At 35.3% G+C, this 26,591-nt stretch overlaps 2 protein-coding genes across 6 annotated transcripts; both read right to left on the reverse strand.

The window, feature by feature from the left end:
• Window positions 1-2,598: 2,598 nt before the first annotated feature.
• LOC107772508 (DEK domain-containing chromatin-associated protein 4) lies at window positions 2,599-12,890 on the reverse strand. Of its 5 annotated transcripts, none has more exons than XM_016592010.2 (13): window positions 12,654-12,890; window positions 11,083-11,720; window positions 10,926-10,959; window positions 8,357-8,436; window positions 7,161-7,220; window positions 6,777-6,887; window positions 6,408-6,488; window positions 6,235-6,318; window positions 4,932-5,385; window positions 4,669-4,781; window positions 4,273-4,303; window positions 3,889-4,079; window positions 2,599-2,722 (listed from the first exon to the last, which is right to left on the reverse strand). In XM_016592010.2, the coding sequence occupies exons 2-12, from the start codon at window positions 11,656-11,658 to the stop codon at window positions 3,913-3,915; spliced, it is 1,791 nt and encodes a 596-aa protein (XP_016447496.1). In that variant the 5' UTR covers window positions 11,659-11,720; window positions 12,654-12,890; the 3' UTR covers window positions 2,599-2,722; window positions 3,889-3,912. The 5 variants fall into 5 exon arrangements, with proteins under 5 accessions (XP_016447496.1, XP_075083142.1, XP_016447495.1 ...); XM_075227041.1 differs by lacking the exon at window positions 2,599-2,722 and adding an exon at window positions 2,795-2,933 and having other exon boundaries at window positions 6,235-6,315; XM_016592009.2 differs by lacking the exon at window positions 2,599-2,722 and adding an exon at window positions 2,795-2,933.
• A 1,595-nt stretch (window positions 12,891-14,485) lies between these two features.
• LOC107772509 (two-pore potassium channel 1-like) lies at window positions 14,486-18,158 on the reverse strand. The gene is given in 3 exon segments (NM_001325137.1): window positions 14,486-14,924; window positions 15,291-16,210; window positions 17,966-18,158. Coding segments are annotated over 2 exon segments (1,050 nt in total). The 5' UTR covers window positions 16,190-16,210; window positions 17,966-18,158; the 3' UTR covers window positions 14,486-14,773.
• Between the last annotated feature and the right edge of the window lie 8,433 nt (window positions 18,159-26,591).

Raw genomic sequence — 26,591 nt, forward strand, 5'->3', positions numbered from 1 at the left:
CCCTTCGTGCTTTTACTCTCATCCTCATGTGTATATAATTGAAATGGCAAGGCATCACCTTTCGTGCTTTGCACTCTCAAATGGAACGGCATCACCCTTCGTGCTTTACACTCTCAAATGGCACGGCATCACCCTTCGTGCTTTACACTTTCAAATGGCACGGCGTCACCCTTCGTGCTTTACACTCTCAAATGGCACGACATCACCCTTCGTGATTTACACTCTTCCTTACCAAGCACATGCATTTAACAAGTAAGGTAGGAAGTATAAATAACATCAAGGAGAGTGTTTAAACGACAACACAATACAACAATTTATACCACAATTTTCCCATCTGCCACAACCAACTCCAAAGATACAACAAAAAATTAATTAATTTCAAAGCAAATAGCCCAAGGCTTCACACAACGTATATAAAACCTCAAAAACAACAATAGAGATGGAAAAGCAACTCAACATAGGACAACACCTTCTTTAATCCAAATTTTTGATAAGTATATTAACGCCTCAGTTTAAACTTTTTAATAATTATTTACAGATAAGGAATCCATAATGAGATTATTTCCAAGAAATGTCAACCCAACTAACCACGATATTTCACATAAAAATTAAAGTGGCAATCACACTAAATTATCATATAAAAATAATCTCGTCAAACAAGGGATGACAAATAAAAGATTTAATAAGTGCCAACAATTTTCAATTTAATATATAAAGGCGTCTACGAATTTTAACTGATATAATTTGCACATATAAACCAAGTACGTACTCGTCACCTCGCGTAAATGGTTTTCAATTACACAATTTCCACAAAAGACTCAATGCCTGAGGGGTAATTTTTTCCACTCAAGGTTAGGTAAGATACTTACCTTTTGTAGTTAGGCCAATATTCCAAAATAGCCTTCTTGCTTGAATTGACCTCTGGACAGCTCAAATATATACAAATTGATTGTATAACTTCATTAAAATTCATTGGAAATAATTTCGGATAATTAATCGTCGACTTAAAATTTCACATTAAAAAGTCAACCAAAGTCGACGCGGGGCCCCGCCTCTCGGAACCCAACAGAATTTTTACGAAATCCGAACACCCATTCCGATACGAGTTCAACCATACCAATTTTATCAAATTATGATAACGCATCGACCTTCAAATCTAAAATTTTCGTTTTTGAAAATTTTTGCAAAAATCTCACTTTCTTCCATCAAAACTCGAATTAAACGATGAATATAACCATAGATTCATGAAATATAATCATAAGGGAGTCAAGAACACTTACCCAATTCAAACTTGTGAAAACCCCCTCTGAAAATCACCCAAACCGAGCTCTCCAACTCTATTTTTGTCAAAAATGGCAAAAAGAATCGTTTATAGAGCCTCAACTATTTCGAGCGCCACATGGAGCATGGGCCGCTGTCTGTGGTGCAGTTTCCAGAACTCCAATAATTCCTAGCGCCCCCACGCTACCCTGGGCAATGGCGGCGACCAGAAATCTTTCCTGACACGAAAATGGGCATCTCTCTCTCATACGATGTCCGAATTCGACGATTCTTTTTGCTATGGCTCCGAAATTTCAATACGCATCTAATGTTTCAATCAAAACTAAATTTGAAGCTCATTTGCTTAATGTGATACCACTTATTCTTGTAGAAATGACGTCGAAACATCCTAGAAAATCCAAATTAAATTCCGTTAACCATCCGGAATCCACCCGAGGTCCTCGGGAGCTCAACCAAATATACCAACAAGTCCTAAAACATCATACGAACTTAGTCGATGCCTCAAATCATATCAAACAACACTAAAAACATGAATTACATCCCAACCAAATATACCAACAAGTCCTAAAACATCATACGAACTTAGTCGATGCCTCAAATCACATCAAATAACACTAAAAACATGAATTACATCCCAATTCAAGCTTAAATGAAACTATCGAATTCTAACTTCTACATTCGATACCGAACCATATCAAATCAAGTCCGATTGACTTCAAATTTTTGCACACAAGTCATAAATGACATAATGAACATGTTCCAAATTTTGCGAAATCTAATTTCGACCCTGATATCAATAAAGTCAATTCCCGATCAAACTTTCTAAAAATCTTTCGTTTTTCAACTTTTGCCAAAATGCATCAAATTGCCCTACGGACTTCCAAATCCAAATCCGGACATAAGTCTAAGTCCGAAATCACCATACGAAACTATTGACATCATCAAAATCTCATTCCGAAGTCATTTGCTCAAAAGTCAAACTCCGGTCAACTCTTGTTATTTAAGCTTCAAAAAATGAGAATTGTTCTTTCAATTTAATCTTGTATCATCCGAAAACCAAACTCGACCATACACGCAAGTCATAATACACATTAAAAAATTACTTGGGACCTTAAGTCGTTGAACATGGCGTTAATTCTTAAAACAACAAGTCGGATTGTTACACTTTCACACGTACGAAGCCATACCTTAGGTTCATGACCCTCAAAATTAGGTAGCTCCCATTTAGGGGAAAGGGATTGCATAGCTTGGGGTCTGTTATGTCTCAACTCCTGACCTTGGAGTGGTAAGAGTCCATCTTCTTGAGCTCGTTGAGGAGCTCTTTCTAAATTTGTCAACTCGTCTAGGATTAGCTCTAGGATACCTTGTATACCAGTTTGTGTGTTGCACAGTTCCTCATCGTGTCTCATGAGCTTATCATCCATAACTTTCAGCCTAGTTCCTTCAACCATTACCACCACACAGTCGTAAGATTGAAGCTCTGATACCAAATATAATGATCCAGGTAAGGATCTGAGAAATTAATCAACTAAATTGCGAAATAGAAGAAGATTTAGAGACAATTTTTTGTTTTATATATAAATGGATAAAAACGAATTACAAACAACCAAATTAAACAACTACTACTAATAACCTCCATAGTCGACTGAGATCTGCAAAAATGAAAGAATAAAAGAGTCAGATATTGAAGGAAAGAGAAGAAGTAGATATCGAGTGAAAAGGTGAGAGAAGAGAGAAGAATGACTTTGGATTTACCTTCCAAATTCTGTTGAGGGTTAGTTATAACAACCTCAGCTGACGTGGCAAAATCCTAGCCCTTGCAACTCATTTATTCAAAACTAATCCTAGCTGTTAATTTGAATTTCTGTTATTCCTCTTCACAGATTATGTTACTCTTGTTACTCCTTCGCCTAAGCTTCCTCCCATCGAGCCCAGTTTACAACACTAATCTTGTGATTACTATTGGATCATTACACGGTGAGACAAAATAGAAACTAACATAAAGAAGAGTTATGGTTTTATTATTGGTCGTTCAAATGTGCCAAGACTAATAGAACGAATCTGCTGTGTCTCCTCCTCGCCAGTCGCCAGTCTAGCCATTAGATTAGAAATACTACAACCCAGATATTTAACTGCAACAAGACATTTATTTAACTGCAATACTATTCACCACCTAGTAAGGGCAACTGTTAAGAAATCTTAGAATAGATATCATAGACATCAGGTGGAATTAGAACTTAGAACCTTAGCAGCATAAATGGCATTTTAGCAATTTGTTCTCAGGCAGTGAGATCTAACACGAAAACCATGATTATGCAAGCCAACCAGCCAACAGATGGAAAGTCCGTCTACGGGGGTTAATCATAACACTAGCTACTATAGCACATGAAAAGATCAGTGCTTCCTACAAATGTCTGTTACACAATAAGCTGCAGTCCTGCACTGAAACCTGGCATTTCTAGTTCTATGACTTCCTAGCGAGTGAGTTTAACAACAAAGTGGAACATTAACAATAAATTACAGCTGGTCGAACTCATTATGGAACACAATTCAGACATCAACTGAGGAAGAAAGGGTCGGATCTCGAGATAAGACAATATAGGCTACCTTTCCTTGGAATGTTCTATATTTTCAGGCCTCTACACCTTGGCCAGAAGGCTGTTTTTCGCCCTCTTCAGCATCTCCTTCCTCGTCCTCGTCCTCGTCATCAGCCTCATCGGCTAACCTAGTGAGCTCATCCTGGATCATATCCTTTACAGATGACTTTCTGGGCGTAAGATCTGTATCATACCGCTTGGCTGAAAATGAAAAACAATCGTGAGTTGAATTCTGAAACTATGACCTCTTAGCGGATGTGAGATCAAGTTTCTCAAACTCTTAACTTAGTTGACTACACTTGTCTTTCAAAAATCAGCAAGATCTCCATTTTTTATCAGACTACAAAAGTTGTACAACCAAAGAAGAGAGAAGCCATCTTAACAGGACACTTACCGAGTATCTTCAGAATGTCAGTAAAGGTGGCCTGCAGCATAAAAAAAGAAACAAAGTCAGCCATATGGAAAAGTAAATCCCATTCCGGGACTATGATGATCAATATGTGATGGCCAAAAAGCACCATCTGAAAAGGTCCAAACAGAAAACAATTCCTCTTTTGCTTCTTTATAATGGTGGTGTCTGGCCAGCTTGCACACACCTAGACTATTCGACCAGGTACCTACTACCTCCCACCATGGGTACCGAGTAACTCTACCCACCAAAGCTTAGGCATATGGAAAAACAATCTAAACAGGGAAGTTAACAATTGAGATCTGCTAACAAGGAAAGAAACAAAGATCATAAAATTGCAGATCTATGAACACCAGAACTTAAGAAAAGTTTATTCCTCACCGTGTTAAAGTCAACTTCTTTTAGAATTTCACAAATTGCAGTTCTGAGTTCATCATCACTTGGCCTCAACTTATCTACTTTGTTACCATCCTTTCCCTTCAGAACCTTTTTCCCTACACATTCAGAAAAGCTAATAAAGAAAGGATTTAACTTTAATAAATAAATACAGAAAGGAGAAATTTATGAAAATACTCATATATAGATCTTTGATCATCTTGACAAGAATTTTCTACACACAAATGGAAGTAAATAATGGTTCTCACCAGTATTGTTTTTTGAAGTAGGCTTCTTTGGTGTAGATGACTTTCCCTTAACCACTTCAGTTATTTTCTTCTTTGAATACACTTTGGGATTTGCATCATTGCTACCATTATGCTTTGAGCTTTTTGATGATTTTGAAGGTGTTTTTTCGGGTGAAGGACTTGGTCGTGTAGAGACTGGTGTTTTCTTGGTTTTAACTTTTCCACCAGGTTCCTTATTTGACAATGATTTATTTAAACTTTGGTTATTCTTCTTCTTGTCCTTCTCAGACTCATCTTCAGATTTACCGTCTTTCTCCTCACTTTGATTTGACGTCTCGTCATCTGATCTCTCATGAACACCATTAGCCTTTATCTTTCCCTCCTCCTGGTCATCTTCTTCCTCTGATTCACCTTTTGATTCGTGCACCTTCTTCTTCTTCTCAGACTTTTTAGATACACTCTCAGTCCTGCGACTCTGCAGAATATACCAGGCAGAGAGATCATAATAGGAGAAGTCTCCACAAGCACAAACATATCGTTTCACGAATCTCCCTTTTCTTCCAGATTCTCTAGTTTCTTTTTGAAATTTGGAAGGATGAAACAATCTCAGTTGCAAAAGTTAAAATGCATTATTTAAGGGTTCACAAAACCACGATACGAAAAACACTTACCACAATAACAAAGGGGACGTTTGGTTATCGGGATAAGGATATTAACCCCGGGATAGAATTTGGGATTGTATTTATCCCATGTTTGGTTACAGGTATTTACCTAATACCGGTAAAAAAATTATACCAAAACGATGGTATTAGCTATCCATATAGAAGGTGGGATAGCTAATCCCGATCGGATATCCCGGCCCATGGAATATCCTTGATTATCCCGCAATTGAACCAAACGACCCCAAAGAGAATAAATTCAGACACGTATAGCATGTATCCTGGCAGGAAAAATTTTAGCATTTTGTTTGATTACTTTTTGTCTTCTTTTCAGGAGGCTAAAATGATTTCACACTCGCTCATCCCAAGACCAGAACTCAGTAGCTTCAGAGGGAAAGCCACTTCAATCAGCAAAATTACTTTCAAGAAGACAGAAATAATTGACAATTTTAATACCAGTAAGCCAGATGATGTGATTTACCGTCTCAAACCTCAAGGGTGTTGATGCAGAAACTTAAATGCAGTAAATGGAAGGCAAAGATAAGACTACGAGCAGATGGTGTTACTGATGTAGTAAGGCCAAAACAGGTTACAGCCATTTAGCTAAAAATTATCCACTAGGTGATGGCTTGCAATTAAATCATGCTCAAATGTAAGAGCGATACCTTACTTGAACCTTTGGAACTACCAGTTGCTGATGAAGGACTTTCTTTCCTTACTCGTTCACGCTTCTTTCCTTTACTTGGCTGCTAAGTGCACCAGATGAATAAGCATACTATGCAACAACTGGAAGAAGTCACAAATACTTCATAGCAATCAAAATGGTTTTGCAACCAACCTGGTCCTTTTCAGCAAGCAGCTCAGAAGTCATAGAATGAGGAGCTTCCAGAAAATCCATCAACTGTGATACTACGTCTTCCTGACACACAAAACACAGATTAGCTAAGAATCTTGAAGGAAGATAGCAGACAAACACTTAGCTGTAGTGTCTGTTAAGAGCTGCTTAATATGGTGCGAGGTGACAACGTTAGAACCAACATGTCATGAAAAGTAAAAATACTGACTAAATAATTTTCCAAGTCAAAATTTTTAGAAGATATCTACCCCTTCCATTGGTATACCCTCATAAGATACGACGACACAAAAGTAAGAAGAAATAACTAACGACATAGAAAGCCTAGCGTGCAGTGGTAATACATGAACACACCTTTTTTGATGTAGCCTTAGCAACAGGTATATCAAGTACATCACACAATTCCAACAGCTTTTCTTTCACACATTTCTCAAGCTTTTCTTTTACTTTCATCTTTTGTTTTTCCTGCAATAATGTAGTATAAGACACTGAGCTCAAGCATTTTTTCGAATCATTAGAACGAAGATTACTCAAATCAAATTAAGATCCCAAGAACGAAATAATGAACAAGATATTGGCAGTCCCGTATGCAAGCAATGAGAAACTTTACATTCATATATTGCCTATCCCAGCCTGCCATAACCACCACTGGCACCCCAAAAAAAAAAAGGAAGAAGGGGAAAAAAAGGATAGTTATCTCTCTTAAGAACTTTCTATAACAGGAGACTCATTAATTACCTCATTTTCATGCCAGACAAAGCCAGAAAACCGTAAAATATTACTCTTGAACTGAGCTGCCTGCAAAGGACAAGAACTATAATCACAGTATCAACAGAAAGAGATTGAAGAAGAAATCAGGAGCAATTAGCATATTGTCCTCAAAAGTTCCTGAAGACATTTCTTAGATCCATGAGTCGGGAGCAAGCAACTTACAAAATTCATAAAGCAGACAAGATGCAGCCAAAATGCTTATACTACTGTGCCTCAATCCCAAGCAAGTTGGGATATCCTAACAGTTCATGTTGCTCCATTTAAGCTCTATCATAATCCAATCCAAGATTATATAAAATAAATATTAAAAAAAAATGGAACACACTAGAAGTTTTCTACATTTTCTACCGGCATAGAAATCTCAGACAAGACTAAAAGACTTTTGGAAAACATTGGACCTCAAGTCCTAAAGTAAACATACTAACATGACAGAACTTAATCTCAACTAATTGGTCTCACCTATACAAACCCACATGTTTAATTCTAAAAACTTTTTTCTTAAAAATTAATTAGAATTTTTCATAGAGAATATTGCCGAGATTTTATTTTTACTAAAATTAAAAAATATATATTTTGATTTGCTAGAACAAAGAGCCCTACATTCATGATACTCTGGTCATTCTCATGGCCAGTTATTGCTAATACAAGTACTTTTCTTTTGCATTTGAACCGGCATAAGTGATACATAGATTCCCACATAAGCTATTTAGGTAAGTATTATTTATGCAGAGTTCAATGCCGGAAACAAAACATAGGCAGAGATTTTGTTGAGAAATTATTCCAAGTATCCGCGCCACATTAGTAATGCAAAGCTCTATGCTGAAACCAAACAAGTCCTAGCAGTTCAATTCCAACAAAAATTGGAGAATTGAAAAGGTATGACTGTCTAAAACGAAGCTCAGGTTTACATAATTTGACCATAAATGGACACAGAACACACATAAGGAAAATCATAGCTTCCTTCTTCTCTCAAATACATGTCGATATCCCCATAGAAGAGCTCAACAGCAATACTGAAGACACCTAACCTTTGTCAGGAAGGGGAGAAGTAAGAATGTAAGGCATTTGATTTAGCATGTCAATCAGAGCACAACAGGGTAAGCAGAAACCATACGACAAAGGGAAACCAATGGAAAGAAATAAGCTATAAATAATAATGTCACCTTTCCTCGCCGTCCAAAGAGAGTTGTGTGCAGCGATTTGAGAGTCTCATCAGTCTTCCTTTTGGATAATTTGTATGCCACTGAAGTTACATTAAGAAAAAAGAATTTTACAATAGTTGCATAAATTTATTTGCATCAACACATCGTGGGGGGAAAAAAGAAGAGAGAAACACAGAATAGCGGAAACAACATTGGATGAGAGAGACACCAAACAACTTCAGTAGCAAAGTGCCGGTGATTAGGACCCTCCAATAACCACATTCTCATACACGAAGGGGCAAATGAAAGTGGTGCATACGAAAAGAAAATCGAGTGAGGGGGTGAAAAAGCAGAGATTAAATCAAATACCTATAGCTGTAGAACATAGACTTGCAGAAAAGAAGAAGGTAATAGAACAAAAAGTCATTAGACCCCCATACAACGTAAATGAGAACAAGATAAAAGCAAAATAGGTACTCGTCTATTCTTTTGACACACAACCCTAAGAAAGTAAAGTTTTACCCTAAGAAAGGTAAAGAGAGTCAAACTCACAACCCATAGTACAAGTAAACATTTTTCGTACCAATTGAATTTAGTTCACAATTAAAATAAAAGTAATTTGCACAAATATCGATGGTATTCCTCACTGTTTAGTACAATGCATTTTTTGTGATCCAGATGAAGCTCCATCCAAGAAAACGATTGAAACTGGGTGGCAGCTCATCTGGGTTATATGCTTTTCATTTTCCTTGTAGTTTCCACTGTGCATTCAGTCCACCACGTTTTTCAGTTCCACTGACTTGGAAACGGGTTTGGTTCATGCTGGCTAGACCCGGGTAACCATAACTATCCAAATGTGCACCGTGCCGCATGATAACAACAGGAAGAGTGAATTTCCTGGATACCAATTGTTCTGACCAAGTACGTTCAGGCAAAACAAATTGGCATAGGGAAGTAGCCCAGAGGTTTTGAGCTCTTCATTTTGTCATCAAAAGATTCTTCAATGTGGGACTTTTTGGCATGATTATTTATTTCCACCAATGGTTTTGTATATTATCCTGTTTATGGAATAATGCAAGTATGCCATCCCATAATATAGCTTGCTCTCTCTCCTAGATGCTAAGGGCCAACTTGTGATTGCATCATTATTTCCAAGGTACCAAAAAACAAAAGCGGACCACTAAAACCCGAAATAGCTGGCGAGTATTGTAGACAATTCAGTAAGCATACCTATGACTGGAAGCCATGAGGGAGACAGAAAGAGACTCACCACTAGAGGGAAAAAAATCATAAGAAAAATACGAATAAACCCTAATCAAGTTACCCAGCAAAAGTCTAATCAAGGAAGCATCAATAAATCTGATACAGCCTCATTAATCATGCTGAAGCTAAAAGATGAGGCGAAAGATAGTAAATCATGCCAGTCCCAGTGCCAATCATCTCCATCTTTTTTTTTTTTACTTAACATGATGAAGGAGAATCACTAGTTTGAAAAGTGAGGAACTTGAGATGCTTTGAAGATATATATAATCATATTCGCAGCATAAAGTATATTTTTCTTTTACTTTTGGTGTAGAACCGAACTTGCTACTGAAGCTGAATCTATTTTAGAGCTCCTAGAATCCTTGCAGTTTTTGACAGGGGTGTACTTTTGCTTTCTCACTTTTGCCACAATGTACATATCTCCAGCAGTCTCAGTGTCATATGAATAAAACCGTATCATTTCAACCCCAATAAAAGACACTTGTTTGGTTCCTTGGTTGCTTGTTCCACCTCCGTCAGGGGGAGAATTTTCAGCGGTCAAGACTTGGATTTAAACTCAGTTACTTGATTGCTCTATGACTCGCTTCAACCGAAGATTCTGTCTATAGTAATTATTCTTCTCTCAGTTGTAGTTCTCCTTCCCATTTGCATCATTGTCTATTGGTTGTCCTTCCATGCGAAATAAACTAGCAGCTTGATTCTGTTAGTTAACAGAAACCCAAAGTTCAGATCACTAATGGCCTAGTTATGTAAAAGGTGTTAAAAGCATATTCTATTGGCATAGCAACATCTGCCCCAACTCAGCAAGAATCTTTCCTGCCTAGACAATACCCTCAAGGCCTAGAAGTCTCTTTAGCGGAAGACAGATTGTATGGGGAGTAATAACTAATAACATAACTATTATGTAAAGCTCTACTTTTGGCACAAACCAACCAGGGTGGTTGGCGGTCCTAGATTTCGGTCTTAGATCCACCTTTGCAGTTTAAAATTTCCCATAACAAGATCCCTCAGATAGCTCCACAAAATTCTTGCAGGAAGAACAAATTTGGAAATGCTATTCTATATAATTTCCTTTTGCACCCAGCACAAAATAGATCACACTTCCATCCTTTTGAGCAAAGCATTTGTAAACAGGCACCCGAATGAACTTTAACACTTGCACACTAAATTATGAACAAACAACTAGGTAGTAACATTGTTCTGTGTACATATGAAAAGGCAAAGCAGAAATCACTTCTCTAACTGGCATCTTAAATCTATCTCCTTTGGGATATGTAAGCAGATTTTTGTGCACATGTTATAATCAGTGAACGAGTAAGTAATATACCATTTGGGATATCTTTCAGTGCAGTTCCACGACCCTGCAAATCAGATGGATCATTAATTTAATTCCACTAACAATAAACTACTTGCTGTCCAGGCCCAAAATCTGGAATCATAGAAGGGGGATTAAAACAACAAAGTTAGTACTGCTATCATGGAACCTTTTCAATATGGATATCCTTGGTGGCTTCTCCTTCAATAGATGCAACCAGCCTTTCAACAGATTTGCGTTGGCGTACAGGGCGTTCAATTGTTGAAGCTGGAGGTGTTTTAGGCTCTTGCTCCTTCTTGTCCTCCACTTGCCTTTTCCTCTTCCTGTCTTTCTTCTGAGCACCACTCTCAGACTCATCACTCTCCTTTGATCCTTTCTCAACTTCATGCTCTTCAACGTTTTCTTTTTCCTCTTTCTGTACGTCGGCCACATCTTTATCTGGTTTTTCACCTGTTTCTTCTTCCATTAGCTCAATCTTGGTTTCTGGCTTCTCTTCCGCTCCTTTGCTTTCCTTGTCAGCTTTCTCTTCTTCTTCATATTCCTTGCTTTCTTTCACCTCTTCTTTGTCTATATCCATGTTCTCAATGTCCTTTTTATCACCCTCTTTTTTCTCTTCTTCTACTTCTTTCAATTCATCCTTTTCAGCATTCTTCTTCTCTGTAAAGGCTTCACTCTTGTCTTCCGCTGCCACGTTTTCTTTGGAAGATGCCTCAGCCAATTCAGAGACAGTTTTGCCCTCTCCCATAACTAAATTTCTACTCCTAATAGACCCCAAAAAAAGCCCTTGATCATGTAGCAGAAGATAACCTGCATATGTATCAAATCGTAAGTTTGAAGAACTCAGGGAACTGGCTACTAAAATACGCAAAGTTTTGTGGCAATTGCAAAGAATCAATGAAGCTTAAAGAGAAAAAGAAGCAATATTTTCTCCAAAATTACATGCAAATGATGCATCCAACATGTTATCATATACCTCAAACTCTTCACACACACACCCACACACACACACAAAAATAAGTTAAGGTCAGCCAGATGAATTGTCTATGTAATTTACTATTTTACACTGGCCTCGACCTGGACCGGCTATGTTCGAAGAGTCAACCCCAAAAAGTCAATTGACAAAAAATTCATAATTTTAATTTTACCTGAATTTGTTTTTAGAAAAAAATATTAAACTGCAAAAAAACTGAAAATTTTAAATTCAGCTTAAATTTCAAGATGAATTTGCATGTTATCAGTTACCTCACAAACACACACACACACACACACGCAAGTTAAGGTCAGCTAGATTAATCCTCTACATTATTCACTATTTTGAACGGAGAGTCATGTCGTAACTGGTAAAGTTGCGCGCTGCCCCGTGACCAGGAGGTCACGGGTTCGAGCCGTGAAAATAGCCTCTTACAGAAATGAAGGATAAGGCTGCGTACGATAAACCCTTGTGGTCCGACCCTTCCCCGAACCCCGCGCATAGTTAGAGCTTAGTGCACCGAGCTGCCCTCTATGCTTATTCGCTATTTTACACTCCATCAACCTAAACCAGCTATATACAAAGGAGTTAACCCCAAAAAGACAATTGACAAAAGAAATTCATAATTTTAACTTTTACCTGAAAATTCGAAAAAGAAAAACCTAAGCTGCTAAAAATCCAAGCTTTCAACAATAATCCAATTCACGGACATTAAGAATGTAAATATTAAGCTAAATTTGCATGTAATTAGTAAGAAATTAAGTACTTACAAGGAGTTGAGAGCTAAAGTTTCTGAGTTCCTACTCTCGTCAGTGAGAACCTTTGCCGTTTTACTTCATGCAGCGGACTTCAGTTCCGGATTTTAAATAGTGTTAATTGTCATTGTCGGATTAATATGCGCACGATTCTGGAAATAGGACCGAGACCGACGGTTGTGATCGCTTTGCCGCCCAGTTGGCGGTGGAGATTGCTTTTATTTAGTTTCGACATGTAAACCATATAATTTCAAAGATAATCACACTAATTGTACCATTTTATATGTTGAGTATTAATTTTTTTTTAAATTATACTTAAGGCAAGTCGAATCCCAGTTATACTCTAATTAAAATGGTCTCCTAGTTTTACTGATAACTAAAATTATTTTCTTTGACTTATTATTTACTAATTAATTCTGACGCCTTAAATATTTTGAATTTTGGACTTGAAAATTTCTTTTTGATCTGGGTGGTCGAAGAAATTTTTTAAAAAAATCTAGTTGATAAGCATCCGAAGCTTTCTTTTCTATTTTGTGATGCATTTGTTTACTTTTTATGGTTTAGTCGCCATAAAACCTAATAATAATAATGCACAAAATTTTATGTAGAATAAAAAAGATAAAAAAAAAAGTTTGAATTAACCAATATTTTCGATGAAAAAAGTAAATGATAATCTATCTGGCTTTAACAACTCACTTTCTTGTTTATTACTATTACAATACTACAGAAAATAAAGTTTTATGTCACAATATCTGTAGCGACCTCTATAGTCGTCAGTCGCCACCAAAAGTAGTATTATATGTTGTTGTTTGTAGTAGCGACCTACTTAACATTTACTGTACGGACCATTTGTATTTCTTTGACGAGCTTAGTCGCCACAAAAGCTAATAATAAATTAACAAGAACAAAACAACAAGGGCGGACGCACATTCACATATCCATGCCTTGGTGAAATTTTTAGACAAAGTTTGTATAAGAAAGATAATATATTTGGATTCAACAACTCACTTTCATATTTGTTACTGTTAAAGCATTACATAAAATAAAATTTTCAGTACTAAATATGCCTGGCGACACCTTAGTCGCCGCCAAAAGTAACGTATAAAAGGTTTTCAATGACGACCCATATAGTAGCACCACAAGTTATGCTATATATGTCGCCTTTTCAAGTGGAGGCCTAGCTAAAATCGTTTTTGTGACGCATTATTTACTTTTTGTGGCGATTTTAGTTTCTGTAGCGATCTTTTGTGGCGACTATGATGACTAATTTAGTCGTCACCAAGAGTTATGCGATATGTCAGCGTTGAGAGTGGCAACCAACTAAAGTCATCTTTGTGGCGCAATATTTATATTTTGTGGTGACTAAAGGTTTTAGTCGACCCTTTTAGTCGCCACCAAAAGTTATATTAATATGTCGCCAGCCAAGCTAAAATTTATTTGTGCACAATGTTTACTTTTGTGGTGAGCTTATTCGCCAGAAAAGCTAATGATAGAACTATAATACCAAAGGAATATATGACATTACTTTTGGCTGCCAGAAAAATCATCACTGAATACTTTAAAACTTATTTCCTGTAGTGAATAATTTTGAATCAACATTCAGATCATCAGCTTTTTTGGATGCTATCACCACCATTATATTATCAATCATTATAGGATTTTGAGGAAGCAACGACAAAGAAAGCAACTGGGCTAGACCACAATGTAGTTCATAAATCATACATTCTTTTCTGCCTATGAAAGAATGTTCATATCTCAAATTGGTAAATCTATTTCACTGTATAATCAAAATCAAATAATGGCTTGTTGTCTTTCAAGTTCCACCAGAAAAAGGCGCTTCACAGTTTCTGTAAACAAACTTTCAGGAGAAAATTCAGATTCAAGACTACAATAACCGAGTCGACTAGCCCACCAGCAAAGCCACAATAACTGTTGTTTTTACCTTAATTTACACTGCATATACAGGGTGCATTCTATGAAGTGGATAAACTGAATATCACTCGGTTACCTGTCGAAAAACACTCACGATATGATGAAATGAGTACCAGACTCAAGACTCTGCCGAAGTTCATGGAAATAGGGTGACACACTAGCTCGATATGGAATTTTAAGTAGTACTGCAGTCGCCTTCCCATTCAAGATGATTGAGCAAGTGTCAAATCTGCAGTAGACAAAGTTCCAGATTGGTCGACATCAAGATTCTCAAACTCGTCCAATAAAAGTGAAACATCGTCTTGGTTGATCTTCCCCATCTCCTTAAGTTTATAAACCACAAATTCAGCAGCCCTTCGCATATGAAAAGTGAAGAAAAATTAGAATAACTTGATCTTGGAGTTGAAACACACTGGTTGAGTAGAATATAAAAGTACTCCCTTTCTCCTTTTTAGACTGTCCCAAAAGGAATGTCACCTTTCTATATTTAGAAACAATTTAACTTTAAAATTTTCCTTTTATCCTTAATGACATGATTTAAACCATACAAATATATAAGGCTTGTTTTAAACCACAAGTTTCAAAAATCTTCATTTATTTCTTAAACTTCGTGTCTAGTCAAATGGTTCCACGTAAATTGGGACGGAGGGAGTAGTTCTCATTTGACAGATTCAACAGGCTAATCATTGGTAATAGGTTTTTAAGATTTATATAACTTACCCTACAAGCCCATCATTATCAAGATCAGCTTCTTCCAAGTCTACATTTGTCATCCTTCTTGTAAGAACCAACTTCACCAGCTCCTTCCGTCTCTTTTCTGTGTTCACCTCAGCAATATAAAGGAAGAACTGACCCAAACAAATGGTGCTAGTCAAAATCCAAAACACAGCAAAAATGCGCCCCGCTCTTGTTGAGAAGCTTTTGTCTCCATATCCTAAGGTTGTGATGGTAGAACAGACACAATAAAAGGCATCAATGGTACTTAACTTTTCTACCTTGGCAAGGAACACCGTTCCAACAACCATTAGCACCACGAGAGAGACCGTTGTGACAAGGCACTTGTACCTTAATTTGTTTGTTTCAATTTCTTTTAGAATTTCACTTGGACTAACTTTACGACGCACATGCATTGCTTTGATTAATAGTGTTTCCTGCTTCTCCACTAGGTAATCTGCTCCTTCACTTAAAACCAGTCCGACAAGGGCCATCCCGGAGAAAACAAAGACGGAAGCAAGCAGTTTAGAAGTTGTACTATCCGGCACAAGGTCCCCATATCCAACAGTGGTCATTGTCACAACACAGAAGTAAACAGAATCAAGAACTCCGTTTACTTTCTTTCCCTCGATCTGGTTCTGAACAAAGTAAAAGCACATGGTACCAATAGCCAAGTATATAACCAAGTAAAACATGACTTTTCTGAAACTCGGATGGAGTTTATCCAAAATTGAATCAGAACGTGGGAGTGATTGGTTGTCCTTTGTGTCATTTATCTCTCCAGGAAAAAATTCAGCCATAGGAGCACTTTTAAATCGGCGTAATCTTCTTCTCATTGGGTCAACATTTTGACAGGTTTGAGGCGGCAGATGTAATAAAGGCTGCTTTATGTTGCTGTCTGCCATTTCAAGCAGAATCAAGTACCTCTACAAACGCCGAAAGAAATCAAGGATAAGGATGCTTTTAGTTCAAAAATCCCAACCATTACGCTAATGAATTGTGATTTTTCAGTAGAGAAGCTCCACTTTTAAGCCCAAAAAGGAAAACTAGCAAGATTGTAAAATAATATTAAGTCAATCTTCTCACACTATTCATACACAATTGCACCTTGCTTTTCAGAAACACAACTTAGCATTTAAAGTGTGAAAGGAGTCGAAGACTGGAGAGCTGCAACTTATAACGAACTCATAAGCATACTACATTCTCAAAAATATTGGTTTTCAGTACATAATACCACAAAACTGTAATGCAACTTGTGTTGGCATTATTAAGGCCTATGACAATGTCACATACTAGGTTACCATCTTTTTTTAAGAATTTCCAGCATAATTATCAGTTGGGTCTTCCTATGCATTACTTTACAAACTCGCCTGGTTGCAGATTGCATATCTGCTTATGTTCTAATTCTAGGATATGGAGGTATAGTCTGATCCACTCAATGCTAATATTGATCGCAATCTGAAGAGGTAACTGCTAGCGATGCGGTCACATGCATGCTTCTTCTTGCTAGAGATAGATGAATTTTCTAATATGTTTGGTGACTATGCTGAAAAGGCCGAGTTCAAAGGGAACTTATCTTTCAAATATTTTGGAAGTCTCAAACTACTAAGTTAACTCCAAATTGTTTCAGATTTAAATGGAAAAAGGAACGGTGTAAACTTAACAGCTGAAAGATATCAGCTGTCTTATACGTTTTTTTTGGATAAACGAGAAATCCCCGAGGGCGATCCGGCGCACAGTTCGAAACTCAGTAGATAATGGGCCCACTCCTCTACCCGTCTCGAGATAAATACCAGGCTTTTGTCTGCGGCGGGGTTCGAACCTATGAGTGCGCCTAATACACACATCACACATTGCACTCTTACCACTAGACCAAAGGCCCGAAAGCAATATGATCTGTCTTATACTATAAGAGCTTTTCTATTTAATATAGTTTCTTTTGCATCCCACAGGATTAAAAGTCAAAACCTCTGGAGAAAGATGTGTGGCAAATTGAAGGTGTTAAGCACTCCTCCAGCTAAAATTCGTTGTGTGTCAGATTCACAAACAAATGAGGACGGTGGCTTGGGTTTATACTAGCTATTAATGAAGCTAAGGTTCACTAACAACCACTAGGTACAAGTTCAACCGAACACAGTATTTTTGACACTAAACATGGATATTTATGTGAAAAGGACTAATTTCAAAATTACATAAGTTCATAACTAAGAATTCTAAAGTCTTAACCCATCAAGTTTAAATCCCGGATCCGACTCCACAAGCAATAAATCTCATTTTATGCCAAGAAAGAAAGATTTTCAATACTAAAATCCTGTCTTTCTTGGCTTTCAGTTGGAAAACTGTTTTTGCAAAATGATTTTTTTTTTAATTTGGGAAAAAAGTCTTACTAAACTTTTTGAACAAAACGCCAGCTATATATAAAACTTGAGAATTGCATTGCAAATTTGCAACATTCCTCGTCCACATATCCCTTGGCATCAAAATTTATAAGCAGAGGTAAACCCAATATGTAGATTCAAAAGTCAATGGATTTAGAGTGGTTGAATTATTATATAGTACTATACATTTTTAAATGTTTTGCAAATCCAAAAGCATTCCTCATAATGTAGATCCACCCTCTTTCACAACTCAAAAACTAATTAGCTTGAATTACCTAAAAATACAAAAACAGAGCAACTTACTTGTTCTACTCCAATGGAATATGCTTCTGCTTGAAATTCTGCTTTGATTAGAAATTAAGCTGCAAAAAAAGTGTTGTTATTAACTGCGGCTGCATTAATTCTTCAATTTGTGATGCGTAATCGCAACTTTACAAAGTCATCTTGCTGTTATTTTCAGCTCCGTTGACAAGAATGAGAATATCTTTTTTGGATTATCGTTATTCCAGTGATTGAAAATAAACTTTATTTAATTTCTCGGCCAGCTTTTCCCTAAAAATAAATCAAACAAGTAATTTTCTTCTTCAAATATTGGAACCAAACCAAATGAGTTAAGTCGATTTTTTATCGATTTAATTTTTGTGAATTTTTATCCATTTTTGGGTACGAGACATACACTAACAAACACATATTTAAGCGACTACATTTTCAATGTAACACTATCAAACCAATTGATCTTTGAGAAATCTATCATTTACCAAAATATACGATGATAATTGAATCAAATAGTGATAAATGATTTAATTACTCAATTAAAAATCGATTATTACTCAATAAATTTTTGTACTTAGCAAAAGAAAAATACTAATCAAACTAGAATGTAAAAGCAAAGAATTAGATTATTATAATAGCAAATAACTAGACTAAAAATATGAATGACTAATATGTACCATAAAATTTTAGAAATTTTATATAAAAATATACATATATATAGGTGTAATAATAAATTTAAATACCTACTTCTAGAGTCGGTTTGGTTCAGTTTTTTCCGGTTATTTTTTTATTAAAACCAAAACCAAACCAAATTTGATCGATTTTTAAAATTCAAAACCAAAACCAAACCAAACCTAAAAAGTATCGGTTATTTTGGTCGGTCTGGTTCGATTTTCGGTTTGGTTCAATTTTTCGAATTTTTATGAACACCTCTAGTTAGGTCTTTTTATGTTTTAAATTGACAAGTAACCATTTCAATAAATAAAATAAAATAGTAAAGAACAACAAGCCTCCTTTTTATAGGGTCGTGGGTTGTTAAATAATAAGTAGTATTGAAAGTTGGGTATTAAAATAGGTGTGTGTATATATATATATATAGGCCAAATATCTCTATAACAATCTTATTTGTTTCGATTTTGGCTTTTATAGTGAATGATTGTTACATACCTGTAACAACATTTGACGTTTAAATACTTTTTGGTTGTTATAGGTAAAACTTATCCGGATATTAATTATTTTTCTTTTTTCTAGTGTTACATATAAAAGATAAGAAAATTATCCAAATTTAAAATCTCAAAATATATGCATACTTCACTAGGTAAATATTGACGAAAGTTAATACATTATTAATAAATTCACAACTAAACATACAAAGATTTAAATTCCAACACACACTTAAAGCTACTGAAAAAATAAAATCTTTCAAGATTGATGGAAGAATTTTATAATTGTAGATGTTTCGTAGATTTCACTTTTTAATATCGATATAACGCTTGAATTTACGAAAATTCATATCTAAATTTTCAGCAAAAAGGTATCCGGTGGAAAATATGTCTTGGAATCTTAAATCTCAAGGGCCAAGCGAGTGAAGCGGGCGCTTTAGGCCCCCAATTCTTTTAAGCCCCTTTAATTATTAAAAGTATGTCTTATGTGTTAATTTTTTTTTTTTCAAAAATATTTAATAATTTAATGAAAAATATAAAATCTAAAGAATTGTTTGTTATGTACTTGAAAGTGACTATATATACATTTCTGGTAATGTACATATATAATCCAAATTATTTTTATTCTCTTTTTTCATTCTCATAAAAATACCTTGTATTTTAGGTTTTCTATTCTTTTTCCTCCTAAGCTATCTACTCTCATAAAAACAAGTGTTGAAGGGCATTGAATAAATCAAATTGCACATTTTTCTTTCATTCTTTCTCGAGTTGTAAGGCTGTGCAGCAAGCAAACCAATAAGGAAAATTTTGGTTTAATATCAAGTTACAACTTCTAGAATCATTTTTATTATATTGTTCTAACTTGTTATTCTCTCTTCTTTTTTAAAAAATTTATTATTATCTTTTTTTAGTTTACTTCGTAGGTCTATATTGCTTTTTATATGATTAATTAGAAATATATCAACTAGAAAATATGAATCAGGTAATTACTTTAAATTCATAAAAAGGGAAAAAAATTGAAACGTTAATGCAATCTCATAATGGAGCTCTTAATAAATTTTTAATCGACAATAAAAAATAAACTAAAAAATAATGAGAGTACTCTTTAGAATATGAACAAGTCACTAAGTTGATTGCAAGTGCATACAGGAAAGGAAATACTAAAATATATAAAAACTTTGCATCTAAAAATACTACAAAATATAAACTTCATATAATGTACGAAACTTTTGTAATAAAATATTAAGGACTCTAATTAAAGTTTGGCTTTAGGCCACTAAGTAACTTGAGCCGCCACCGATCTTATGCAAGATTGAAATTTTGTTCAATGGAAAAGATTGTATGCATATTTTTAGAATTCTTATTAGTGATCTTAAAGATTCTATATGGATGTTATATATGGGTAATTTTACAAAGATTATAAATATGGATGTTGATGTTAAAATCGGTTATGAGAAAAAACTTGCCTTATATAGTGAATTACTGTTATATAGGAATATTGTTATAGAGAAGTGTTGTTGTATATATGTGTGTCACATAATAAACTTATCTATATAATTATACTTATTCAATCAAACATGACAATATTTTATGTTATGGTAAATAGATAAGTTATTATTATAATTACTAATAGTAGTACCCGTGCGAGGTACGGTCAATATCAAAAGAAGCTAATTATAGCATATTAACATTCATATCCTATTTATAATATAACATCAAAATTAATACTTTAATATTTATTTATTTTTTTGTTGAGGCCATATTTTCTTATAGTATTTCTAATACGAAGACATGAAAAATAATTAAAGATCGTTAAAGTAATTTTAGCATGCTTTCAGGTTAAGAAAATAAAAGAAAGCTTTGGCATTTAATTTTTATAGTCAATTTGTATCACAAATATTATTTTTAATAATTTATCCGTTCTCATCTATATAAATATTCTTTGAAAAAATATTATATTAATATTTTTCTCTTTCAAAATTTCACTCCGTCAATGTGAAGACATACAAAGCATGACAGTAAAAATTATATTGTACTTATGTTCAAGCAAATAAATAGTTTATTGTTATAATTATTATAGAGTGTAATTACCATATTATATCATATTATATAATGATAATTACACATGACTTTCTAAACCATTTATGTTTGAAAACCAAAAATGCCACAGATGCTCAACTTTGTTGACAAAAGCTGGAAATCTAAATTTCTGGTTTTCTATGTTTTTCTGTCTAATCTAAAGTTAACCTCAGCTGCATTTCTTTAATATGACAATTCATGTGTGGGACCGGGAGGGGGCGATTTAGTTCATAATTTAAATTATATATATCGAGAGAATAAATATTTTTTAGTTGATCGAGTAAGAAAATAGGCATTTCTTATATCGTAAATCGCTTTTAGTCACCGCCAAAGGTTGTGATAGGATGAATAGGATCCATTCACCTTTGACTAGAGGTCTCGGGTTCGCATTGTAGAAATAAATAAAAAAAATCTAGTATCAAACGCTTTCCCTTTTAATAGGCCTTAGACGATACAAATCTCAATTAATTGAGGTTCTAATGTGGATACCGAACACATAATAAAAAAACGTCCCATATTAAAGGTTAACTGTAAGTTTAGTGAAAGAGAAAGCTATAGGATAATTTGCCGTTTCCTAATGGCAAAAATTAATAAACAAAAATTGTGTGATATGTATCAAAATGATTAATTTCACATTTCATTATCTTGTTGAGTTCTTATTGTATTGATATTTTTCCTCGTAGTCAGATTTTCTTCCAAATAATTGAAATATGGCTCAATTTGTTTGTGCTTGAATGTTTTACACGTAACATATCAAATTTTGAAACAAATGCTATAAAAAGAATTTGTAAATGCAGTCTCGATTAGTTAGCTTTGTGTAAATTGCTATCATTTGAGCCAATTTATCTTCAAACAAACAATCGAATATATAATAAAAACACATGTAGTAGCAAAAAGCGAGATTAAGTTGTTTAACGGTAAAAATACCCTTTAAAATAAGTATGTCTTCGTATAATTTTTTTTTCATTATTTTCACGATCCGAAATTTCCCACCAACGGGACCGTGATGACGCCTAACATTTCACTTGCTAGACAAGCCAACGCTAGAGAATCATTTAACCAATTCCTTATTTCATTTAGTAATTAACAATAATTAACTAAGATGAAATATAATAAGTGCGAAATATCATAAAAACTGTATTAATTACTACCACCCGGATCTGGAGTCACAATTCATGAGCATTCTAGAATTTGCTACAAGTAATACTCTGAAAGAAATACAATTGTCTGAATGAAAGAAACAGTAGAACATAAAAGATAGACGGGGACTTCAAGGTCTGTGAACACCGACAGATCTACCTTGAGTCTCCGGACATCGGACCAATAGCAAAATCTCGATCAACCCGAGCCGGTATCAAAATCTGCACAGAAAGTGCAGAGTGCAGTATCAGTACAACCGACCCCATGTATTGGTAAGTGTCAAGCCTAACTTCGACGAAGTAGTGACGAGGCTAAGGCAAGGCACCTACAAATCACCCCTGTATAATTTAACAGCGTATATATACATAATAGAAATGAAGAACTAAATAGGAAATGTCGGGAGGGGAACATACTGATGGGGATACAAGATAAAGAATTACAACAGAATGATCACCGGAGCAGTCAATATACCATGAATTAACAGGAATAGTGAATACAGTAAGAAAAAATGCGTGGCATCACCCTTCGTGCTTTTACTCTCAATCTCACCATAAAATTAATAGAAACAACACGGCATCACCCTTCGTGCATTAACTCTCATATCATGACACGTCATCATCCTTCGTGTATTAACACTCAATATGGCACGGCATCACCCTTCATGCATTAACACTCACAATATGGCACGGCATCACCCTTCGTGCATTAACTCTCATATCATGGCACGGCATCACCCTTCGTGCATTAACACTCACAATATGTCACGGCATCACCCTTCGTGCATTAACACTCTCTCTTACCATAATGCAATGCATAAATAACAACATGGAGATAGAATAACAAGTATAAACCTTACTTCAGCATTTGGTTCCATAATATCAATCTCAACTTTGAAATAAAAACTCAATTATAACCAGAAAATCCGTAAACATGATAAGAACGATAAATTGAACAACACTAGTATAACACATAGCAATTAGGCATAGGAATGAGACAATATAAGAAAAATAGAGAAACATGGAAAATAGTTAAATTGGCGGCGCATAAGTATTCGTCACCTCACATATATGCCGCTCACATGAATTTCACTTAGCAAGTAATCTAAGGTTCCTAATTCTCTCAAGTCAGTGTTAGAAACAACACTTACCTCGCTCCGAAGGTCACGTAATTCTCAATCACAACTTTTTCTCTGGAATTCACCTCCAAACCACTCGTATCTATTCAAAAATGACTCAATAATATCAAATACTATTAAAGGAATCAATTATATTGCATAAATTAAATTTCCCAAATTTTCCTCCAAAAAGTCAAAAAATCGACCCCGGGCCCGCTTGGTCAAAACTCGAGGTTCGGACCAAAATTCATTTACCCATTAACCCCCGAGCCCGAATATATAGTTGGTTTTGGAATCCGACCTCAAATTGAGGTCTAAATCCTCAAATTTTTAAAATTCGTAGTTTCTACCCTAACTCCTAATTCTACCATAAAAACTCTAGATTTTAGGTTGATAATTCAAGAAATGTAATAGGTAATTGAAAGAAAATAGTTTAGAACCACTTACCAACTGTCATGACCCCAAATTCCCTCTGTATGAGGTCGTGATGGTACCTAGTCTCTAAAACTAGGTAAGCCTATCAATGCGGAATAATCATAAATATCTGAAATAAATAAAAGAAATTTAAATAATTACAACTCCCCAAACCCGGTAGAAATAAGTCACAAACTTCTAAAAATTTATTCTCAATGTTTCTATGTATCAAGGTCTAAAGAAAAATAAGGAAGCAACGTAAAATGATAGAAGGGGACTCCGGAGTGTGCGGACGCTGGCAGATATACCTCGAAGTCTCCGTGCGCATGTGACTCACTGACGTCTAGACTGGTAAGATATACCTGGATCTGTACAAAAAGATGTACAGAAGCGTAGTATGAGTACATCACAGCTGTACACAGTAAGTGCCAAGTTTAACATCGGTAGAGTAGTAACGAGGTCAGGCCAGGCCCTACTGGAGAATAGATAATGACATGGAAAAATGTTTAAACAATTTAAAAATGATAAAATTACTATGGAAATGAATCAAATAGTATGTCACATTTAATGAAACCAAATAATTTCAAATAATATCTCGTGGAATCAAAACAGAATTCCTTTCAACTTTATGAAAATCACAACAATTAATCGAAGGCAACTATGGCCATAAATCAATATCAACAAGGGCACTACCGAGGTACCGCCTTGTAGTCCCAAATCATAAATAAATTCACAATATCTCATTTCCTTATCTCACCGAGAGAGCCTTCACAATTTATTTTAAAGAAAATATTTTTCCCCGAAATAGCATCCCGTGTTTTATCCATCCTTATCACACCGCATGACTTCTAGTAGTTCCCCCTACTAGCCACGCGTATCAAGCCACCCTTATCTCACCGCATGCATTTCAATACCCAGACCTTATACCACTGCATGCGTATCAATATCACAATATATTACAATTTGCACCTCGAGAGCTCAAATAATTTAACTTACTAAAATAATTCAACAACAATATTTTTCTATAATAAAGACCTCACGGCTCCATCACAATGAGTACAAAAATCTTATAAAAATATTCAGGAATAAATAATTTAGCAAAATAATATTTCAAAATCTTTAATTCGTTGCTTCAATACCAAATTTAAAATGTCAAATACTTCATATTAATAATATTTAATTTAAAGAAAATCAATTTCAAATAATGCATAGAATAAAAGAAACAAAGTTTCAACCAAACAGATAAAACAATTAGCAGGAAAAGGTCAAGCAAATTTAAAATATACAAATCAAATTAATGATGGAGAATATAACAAGATTTAATAATTTAATAATATGCAACAATGATCTTCATAATTTAAAAACATAATCCTTCACATTTAGTCCGTGTACACACTCGTCACCTCGTGTACACGACTTTCATCACATTACAATTAATACCAATCTTAGGGAAAATTTCTCCCACATAGGGTTAGACAAGTCACTTACGTCGACTTGCTCTAATTTAACCAAGTAGTATATTTTTTTCTCGATTTTCTAATTCCGGTCGACTCGTATCTAGCCATAATTAATTCGATACAGTCAACAAAAATTATAAAATTAATTCTATAAGAAAATACTATATTTTTCAATAAAAATCTGAAATTACCTCAAAAATGGCTCGTGGCCCACGTCTCGGAATTCGGCAAAAGTTACGAAATATAATCGCCCATTCAACCACGAGTCTAACCATACCAAAATGACTAAATTCCAATAACGATTCGACCCTCAAATCCTCAAATCTATCCAAGAGGGTTTTCAAATTTTTTTCCAACTTAAATCATCAATTAAATGTTAAAAACAGTGATGGATTCGGGTAATCTAACCAAGATTGAGTTAAGAACACTTACCCCAATGTTTTCCCTTGAAAATATATCAAAACTCGCCTCTGCTCAAGCTCCAAGTTGTTAAAAATAGCGAATGGGACGAAGCCCCCCCTGTTTTTATAACTTACAGATATGTCCAGGGTGACCTCGATCATGGGGTCCGATCCTGGACCTCGATCATAGGAGTCCGATCATGAGAAGTCTGATCATAGACCTCGGTCATGGCCTTCGATCATGGCCCTCGACCCTGGGGCTCGATCACAGCCATCGATCCTGGCTATCGATCATGGCTTCGATCTTTATGGCCTTCGATCACTTCATAGGCCTCGATCTTGGGCCTTCGATCAATGGCCTTCGAGCTTGCCTTCGATCATGGCCCTCGATCCTGCCGATCATGGCTCTCGAACTTGCCTTCGATCACGGATCTCAAGCCTGCCTTCGATCCTCGGCTCGATTTCTGGGCTCAATTTATGGCCTTCGATTTTTGGGCTCGCTTGCACAACAGAAGAAGATTTGCAACAGCTTTTGCAGGAGCTGCTTAATTCCCATTTTTTGATCCGTTAACCATCCGAAACTCACCCGAGGCCCTCGGGACCTCAACCAAATATACCAACAAGTCCTAAAATATCATACGAACTTATTTTAAATCTCAAATAACATAAAACGTCGTTAAAACCATAAATTATGCTCCAATTCAAGCTTAATGAAACTTAAATTTTCAACTTCTACATTCGATGTCGAAACCTATCAAATCAAGTCCGATTAACCTCAAATTTTGCACACAAGTCATAAATGACATAACGGAGCTTTTAATTTTTCAGAATCGAATTTCGACCCCGATATCAAAAAGTCAACCCCTCGGTCAAACTTCCCAAAAATTT

The sequence above is a fragment of the Nicotiana tabacum genome, chromosome 12, assembly GCF_000715075.1.
Source record: "Nicotiana tabacum cultivar K326 chromosome 12, ASM71507v2, whole genome shotgun sequence".
NCBI lineage: Eukaryota > Viridiplantae > Streptophyta > Magnoliopsida > Solanales > Solanaceae > Nicotiana > Nicotiana tabacum.

Excerpts from the sequence above, each read along its gene's own strand:
- LOC107772508 (XM_016592010.2), bottom strand. The coding sequence starts at position 11,658 with ATGGGAGAGGGCAAAACTGTCTCTGAATTGGCTGAGGCATCTTCCAAA. Across the intron at positions 7,221-8,356 it reads TCTTTGGACGGCGAGGAAAG|GCAGCTCAGTTCAAGAGTAA; the intron begins GTGACATTATTA and ends TGTCCTTTGCAG. Across the intron at positions 4,304-4,668 it reads AAGAAGTTGACTTTAACACG|GCCACCTTTACTGACATTCT; the intron begins GTGAGGAATAAA and ends TTTATGCTGCAG.